General features: G+C 46.1%; 1 protein-coding gene across 1 annotated transcript in view; it reads left to right on the top strand.

The window, feature by feature from the left end:
• erbb4b (erb-b2 receptor tyrosine kinase 4b) overlaps nucleotides 1-5,897 on the top strand; it is a 627,991-nt gene extending 622,094 nt beyond the window's left edge. The window contains 4 exon segments of the mRNA XM_070446280.1: nucleotides 1,132-1,348; nucleotides 1,514-1,648; nucleotides 2,134-2,222; nucleotides 2,515-5,897. Coding sequence (XP_070302381.1) covers nucleotides 1,132-1,348; nucleotides 1,514-1,648; nucleotides 2,134-2,222; nucleotides 2,515-3,168 — 1,095 coding nt within the window. The 3' untranslated portion in view covers nucleotides 3,169-5,897.
• The last annotated feature ends 2,006 nt before the right edge of the window (nucleotides 5,898-7,903 follow it).

A 7,903-nucleotide genomic window follows, 5' to 3' on the forward strand; every position in this document is an offset into this window, starting at 1 on the left:
TCTCTTCTCCCCTCTTCTCTTCTGTTTCTTCTTATTTTCTTCTCTCCTCTCTCCTCTCCTCTCTCCTCTTCTCTCTCTTCTATTTCTTCTTCTTTTCTTCTCTCCTCTCTCCTCTTCTCTCCTCTTCATCCAACAGGTTAAGGACCTGTGTACAGAATGCCCTTCTCAGTATACATTCTATTATATTCTATAAAAATAATTTGATTGCTCTTCCCTAACTTCTTTACTTAGAAGCCTGGCTACAAAGTGTCCTTTGATATTTAATCGCAGTCTTATACAACCGAAGACAAAGATCACACTGAGCTACTCCATCATTCAACCTGTGTTCTCTTCATGATAAACTCCCCTTAAATTCTGCCTTAAAGTGTTTTCTTCTGATGTCTGTTTCGGATACATTGTGTTGACTGGTTGATTTCCCATGTTGGTTGGACTCATCTGTTGCACTGAAATTGGATTCCACTTCTCAGGATGTAACTGCAGTGTATATTACCACAACATACAGTACATACACTGACAGAATCTTGTAGGGCTACGTAAAACCAAGAGCCACAGTATTTAGTGTGTTGTTATGGATGATGAGGAGGAAGAGAGGAGGAACAACATAGGAGGCGATGGGAGGAGTTGACAGAAGAGGAGTGACAGAGGAGAAATAGTTACAGGGTAGAAGGTTCACAGTGTGAGCTCTGGAGTCTAGGAGAAGGAAGAGAGGAGGATGAGAGGAGTTGACACAGGAGGAGTGATTATGAGTGTGTAGCTATAAGGTGGAGGGTACACAGCGTGAGAGAGAGTCTCCGCAGTGAGTGCTGACTACACACCTGCAGACCACCGCTGAGACTAAGAGATCAGGAGGGGTAGGAGGTGACGGGGACGGGTAGAGACCACTCACCCACAGGAGGGGAGAGGACAGGGGAGGATGGAGGAGGAGGGTGAAGGAGGGATGAGGGGGGAGAGTGTTGGAGCATGGGGAGAAGGGAGATGAAGGAGACTGACTCTCCCTTGAACCAATACTCTTGAACACAAGTACCAACACTCAGGAGTATGTATGAGACCCCTGTGTCCTCTTATGCCCCTGCAGAACCCACAGCCCATCAATGTGTACAGTACATTAAACGTCTCCTTGTTTCCCTACAGAACCAGTTTGTGTACCAAGACCCTAGTTTCGATATGGAGGACATGTTGGGGACCATCCCGCGGGTGCTGTCCCTGTCCCCAGGGGACCAGTCTGCAGGGGGGCAGGGCGGTAGCGGCCCGGAGCACCAACGCTTCGAGGACCAGCGCTGTAACGGCACACTGAGGAAGCAGGCAATTCCCCGGCCCGCGGGACCTCCTGGTTCAGACGGAGCACCAGGTGACGCCTCTTTTAGCACTGTTATTTTAGCTTCCTTGATGCCAAATATATTTTGTCGATTTTTAATCTTTGTTTGTTTGTGTTTTATTTGCCTACGTAGAGCGTTGAAATTCCTATGTAATGAAAAGCCCTATACAAATAAATGGTTTCATTCTAATTATTTAGCCTCAGGTCCAGTGGAGAACAGCAGTGGACAGCGCTACAGTGCAGACCCCACCATCATGCTGGGGGAGAGAGGAGCTAGAGGAGACACCGACCAGGATGGATACCTGACCGCCATGAGGGAGAAGGCCACCTCAGGTACAACATGGTGTCACTATTCATTGTTTTCCTTTCCTCACGTAATGCCATGTACTACAGGAAGCACTTCTTAACTGTTTATGATGTCTTTCCTTGAAATAGCTTTTATCCATAGCCAAAGGCTTTTAGTTCTGAAGCTTTGCAGTGACTGATCCAGTTAGACAAAAGACCAAAGTTCAGAAATTCTCAAATAGGTGAACTGTTCTGATCCTTTCCTATGAGCCTAGTCTGTTACCAGATGGGTGTACTGTTCTGTAGTGTACCTGGTGATATCAGATTCCAGGTTTCATCATCTCCTCCTCTTTCTCACCCTTTGATTCAGACAGAGAGCTGTAGAGACCAAAGCTTACACACCATCACACACACATAGAGGCATGTCAGATGCTAGTGAAGAGATCCGTAAGATACTGCAAGCCTTCTGTTCATCCTTTGAAAACCTCTAACCTCTCTCTCTGTATATCTCTCTCTTCCCCCCTCTCTAACAGACTATCTCAACCCTGTGGAGGAGAACCCATTCGTGACCCGTCGGAGGAATGGAGCTGCCCTAACCCTGGACAGCTGTAACCCCTATCAGGTGGACTTTTTCATTAGTATTAGTACTATTTCTTATGGACTGCTCGCTCCAGAATTTTTATACCCTTTTCATTTTACTGTTATCGACATTTCCCCCCTCCCCCTTTTTTTCTACTCTTTTTTTTCATCTGGTAAAGTGTTTTTTGACCCCTGTTAATCCTTAGGACTCTAAGTCATTTGTTCATGATATCTACTACCCAAACACATGTAATTGTCATACGATAGTAATAACATGGACCATCTAGCTATTTGAAAGCACTTTAACTAAACTTTGACTTGACTTGACTTGACAGGTGGCACCCAGCGGCCCCCAACAGGCAGGCTCTGGCCCCAGAGTGGAGGACGAATACGTCAACGAGCCCCTCTACCTCAACACCTTCCACAACCCCGGAGTGGGAGACTACAGTGACTACACCCTGAAGAAGAATGGGTTCACTGGGGGACACAACCCTGCCCTCGCCACCCTGGTAAGCCAACCAGGCGTCATTGGCCTCACTGCTGGTCAATCAGGCACCGCCCAGGTAGGAAACCCTGGTCACAGCGTCCAGGCAGCCCACGCCCATGGAGTCTCTGCACAACCAGGATACTCTGTTCCTCCAGGCCTCGGTACAGCCGGCGCCCACCCAGGCCACCCCTCCCACCCAGCCCACCCCGGGTATACCCTTCACCCCGGCCTCACAGGCACCATCATGTTGGACAAGAAGAATAGACAAGACAAGAACAAGACTTTTGACAATCCAGAGTACTGGCAGCATAGCCTCCCTCCCAAGGCCACCCTGCACAACCCTGAGTACTTGCAGGACTGCAGCACACGCTTCTTCTACCGGCAGAACGGACGCATCCGGCCCGCCGTGGCCGAGAACCAGGAGTACCTGACAGAGTTCGCCCTGAAACCTGGGACCGTGCTGCCGCCCCCACCCTACAGACAGAGGAACACTGTGGTGTAACGGGGAGGAGGATGAGGAGGAAAGAGGGTCTGGGCCAGGAAAGGTGGAAGACAAGGGGAGGAGGAGGGGAGGATGGGAGTGGACAGTCCCTCTCTCACTCAGCCACACAATATTTACGTATCAACCCTGGTTCCCTTCACCAGCACTGGACTGACACATCTGAACTGACACTGGATTACAGTAACATTACAGTAATATTATATTTTAAAACATAGTGCTGAGAGCCTCCCACCTCCTACGAACCCAGGACTGATGTTCTCCTCTCTGTCTGTCTATGTCCTCTACACTGGATTACAGTAACATTACACAGAAGTACTACAGTAATATTACAGTAATATACACTGAAAGTTTTCACAGATTCACCTGTAACCGAATACCCGAGACCCGATCTGGGACCCAAGCGGGGTCGGATCCAGAATTCTAAAAAATGGGTCTGGGTCAGATTTGATATGATTGTCACGAGTCTCGTGTATGTGTAATTTTAACTAACTTGTCCGGAAGGACCGTAAAGATCCAAACGCGACTGCTGCAGAAGAGAGGGAGAGAGAGAAATTGATTAATTTATGCTGCTACTCTTGCTTTTCACGAGAGTGGTGCGTGTTGCTTGTTGTTGTTGCTGGCCAATCATAGGTCATCAAAGCGGCAGTAGGCTACAGTCATAGAGTCTCCGTGTGGGGCAAAAGTTAGGAGATAGCTAATCAATGGAAGATGGAATTAAAATGACAGAATTAAAAGTTCGAGAAGGATAGGCTACAATGACCGAGAGCCAATAGGTAGGCTGCTACTTTATATTCTAAAAGGAGTCATTGTTGTTTGTAACTGTGTAGGACGAGACCGCGCATGCAGCCTCAATTAGCCTAGCTAGCTAGCTAACTTAAGTAGCTGCTCTTGGTTGGATGCACTCAAGGCAGGTACTACGTAATCATATTCAATGATAAATAACCTAGCTTTGGCAGCTATTAGTCTACTATAGTGCGAGTTGGCTTGGTTGGTTGCCATCTTTCGTCTCTCCCTCCGTGCTCCCTGTGTCACTTGCTCACACTCACAGTAGCCTACACACACAGCATGGCCCCTGCTAGAGCATCACCTCTCTCTACCTTCTCTCCCTCGCGCTTTATCAGCTCCGGTTAATAAAGTAGCTTAAAAATGTACTTTTCTGCTGCTTCCCTCACTCAGATTGGATCCGACCAGGTCTATACGGAACGGATCTAGTTGTCCTCAGGTCCATTTGGAATGGGTCTCTATATTGAGAAAAATATATTTATGCATATTGGGTCCGGGTGGGAAGGCCCAGGTCCATTTCGGAATGTGTCCAACTTTTTGGACACGTCAAGGCATTTAATATAAACTGCTGAGAGCCTCCGCCCACCCAATAACCCAGGACTGGTTTGATAATTGACAGCCTCACCGGTCACTCTCAGCCCCATTCTTAACTCCTCTGATACTGCACCAATTACTCACCCTCAGCCCCGCCCCTTCAGTGTTGATTACAACAACAACAACAGAAGGCTATGTGAAAAGTTACATGTAATGACAAACAGTATCGGTCTCTGTAGGTGTAAACAGACAGGATGAAGGCCAAGGAACAAGGAACTTGAAGCACTTACACTTACAGTATATTGTTTGCTCATGATCTCTAATATATTATTTTATTATTAATAAGATTTGTGTAAGAACCATGCAGTGATTCACAATCAATACACTACACTGAAAGTCTTGGAGCAGCACATTTTTCCAACTGGGTTAAATGCATATTGTAGCAATCCACCATCCACACATACAGGAATGTCATGATAGCCGTCGGTGTGCAGTATATCAGGTTCATATAGGAGAACACGTAATACATCTGCGTATACACTGCTGTTCCGTGACTGTCTCTCAAGCTTCAGCCACGCCATACATCTGTCACATAATGTGGAGGATGCATTCCTGTCCGCTGACTGGCTGGCTGGCTCTGTGTGGCATCTTTGATGTTGACATGGTTCGAACCCCTCTGAATATGTAATAGAATTCGTACATTTATTATACAGCTCCGCTCATATCAGCTATAACATGTTAATTTGTATCTCGCGAAGAAGGAAGATGTGCTCCCAACCTTGACACATCAATAACCCTGTTCTAATTCTATATACTTACATGCACAATATAGACATACATGCAAGCATGCACACAAAAACACACATATACACATACACAGAGAAAGAGATAACATTAGCGCCGTGTGCAGTACGTTTCTGGACCAGGAGCTCCATTGCCCTTGGGTTCTAAAGCAGTGGAGATAACAGAAGCAAAGTCAGTGCAGCGCGATGAGAAGACAAAGCCATTCAGCAAGTAAATGCCACAATGTTATATGTATGCAAAGCTTGAAGGGCCTATGCTGAACACAGTGAAATACGGCAAGCAGAAAGTGCCACAGGATTTAAGAGAGAATAGGCTTATCTGTAAGGAGAGGATCGCCACCACCCAGCCATGGTGTTCCTTCTAACCCACATGACTTCTGAGGCAGACAAATGACAAACCCCTGAATCGATGCAGTCATAGAATATAAATAGGAAACTGCTATATGTTGCAATATCTGTTTTTTACTGACAAACCCTCGCAGTCTGTCTGTTTGCTTCCCTATCAGAGCTGGTTACAAAGACCTCAGGAAAGGACTGATAAGATGGGGACTGTACTCTAAACTAGACAGACAGACAGACAGACAGACAGACAGACAGACAGACAGACAGACAGACAGACAGACCAGACAGACAGACAGACAGTACAGACAGACAGACAGAACATGACAGACAGACAGACAGACAGACAGACAGACAGACAGACAGACAGACAGACAGACAGACAGACAGACAGACGGCAGGGTTGTGTTAATTTGGTACCTAACAGAAGACAACAGACTGAAATAGGGAGGCATTATCTGGACGTTGTGAAGCGGTTTGTTAAGGTGCCCCATAATGAACATGACCCACGTGTGTGGAGAAATGAAGGATTCGAGGGGACTGGATGGGTGGCAGGCAACAGACACCAGTTTTTCTGGGACGGGAGAGGCCTGAAAACTTGGTCTGGTCCTGGGCGTTAAGAAGCATAACTACACTACCCTGCAGGAGAGGAATTGTGAGTGCTGGTCAAACTGAATAGGAGAGCCTGAGAACCTGATCTGGTCTTGGGTTGGCCATGGGTAGTGAGGAGTGAAGAAAGCATGGAAATACACTGGATATTAACCTATTACTCGCCAAGTAGACTGTCCTCATTACCAGACATGTTCTGTGGATTAACAGAACATCAGATAAGGACAGTTGAAATGCTGTATTTATTACTATATTACAACTAAAACAAGACTGTCTGAACACCAAACTGGTCCATAAAACCAAGGCATTTGTTCCACCACCAAATTCCTCTCTCCCCTACTACGTAAAGTACAGTGCATCCCCTCTTCAACAGTTTGGACTGGAGAATAAAACTGTGCCAAAACATTTGGAGAGATGTCCTTCCTCCACAATTACATTGTCATTAAGGAAACACAGGAGCTACAGCGATCGAGGACATTGAACACTTTTCTATTCAGGTTTGACAATAATGTTTAGATAGTACAGGTAGACAGACCCCATATCTATGGGAGGCCAGATCCATGTGTCTCAGAATACTGCCAGATCATTCTTGTTTTCGCTGCTAGTAGAGGGAGAATACTGTCATCTAGAGAGAAATATTTTGATTTTGGCCTTTTAGATTTTTTGGCGATTTGATAGGACTTATTAACCATTCTGGCACAGCCAAACCTCTCTCTTCATTGTTTCCCAAGCCAGAAGCACATCCGATTCTCCATCGGTTCATTTTAATGATGTTTTATCTATCGCATTGCAGCTAGAGAAAAGGCAGATAGCCTACTCCATTTCACTGTTCATTTTCTCTGCATTGTGGCTTCTGTTTGTAATTTCTCAGTGTGTTTGCATAATGAAGGACAATCCACAGATGGAGCACTTTATTAATAATGAAGACAAGCAGCAGGGTAGACAAGCAGCAGGGTAGACAAGCAGCAGGGTAGACAAGCAGCAGGGTAGCCAAGCAGCAGGGTAGACAAGCAGCAGGGTAGCCAAGCAGCAGGGTAGACAAGCAGCAGGGTAGACAAGCAGCAGGGTAGACAAGCAGCAGGGTAGACAAGCAGCAGGGTAGAAGAGAGAAGGGTTAGTACAGCGTTTCCCAAACTCGGTCGTGGGGACCCCAAGGGGTGCAGCTTTTCGTTTTTACCCTAGCACTGCACAGCTGATTCAAATAATCAAGGGGTGGAGACCCTGGGAAACCCTGGTCTAGAACCCTGGTCTAGAACCACTGACAGGAGGACTAGAAACGCGTTCATTGGCTCACCACTACCATGATAATAGAATGAAAAGTGGAATGAAAAGGAATAAAAAGTCAGGGAGTTTTTGGAGAAGCATTGTGTTATTAATTTTTTATTTTAGTCAAACAGAGATGTTTCCTGGACGGTGTGTTTATCTCCAGTTCTCTTCCTTAATTAAAACTTAGTGGGGCAGCAGGTAGCCTAGCGTTTAAGTAACCTAAAGGTCGCTGGTTCATATCTCTGAGTCGACTAGGTGAAAACTGCCGATGTGCTCTTGAGCAAGTCACTTAACACTAATTGCTCCTGTAAGTTGCTCTGGATAAGAGCGTCTGCTAAATGACTATGATATCAATGTAAAATGTTGTGATAGGCTAGCTAGCTAGTAGGAAAAGCTACAAT

Source organism: Salvelinus sp. IW2-2015, linkage group LG2, assembly GCF_002910315.2.
Source record: "Salvelinus sp. IW2-2015 linkage group LG2, ASM291031v2, whole genome shotgun sequence".
NCBI lineage: Eukaryota > Metazoa > Chordata > Actinopteri > Salmoniformes > Salmonidae > Salvelinus > Salvelinus sp. IW2-2015.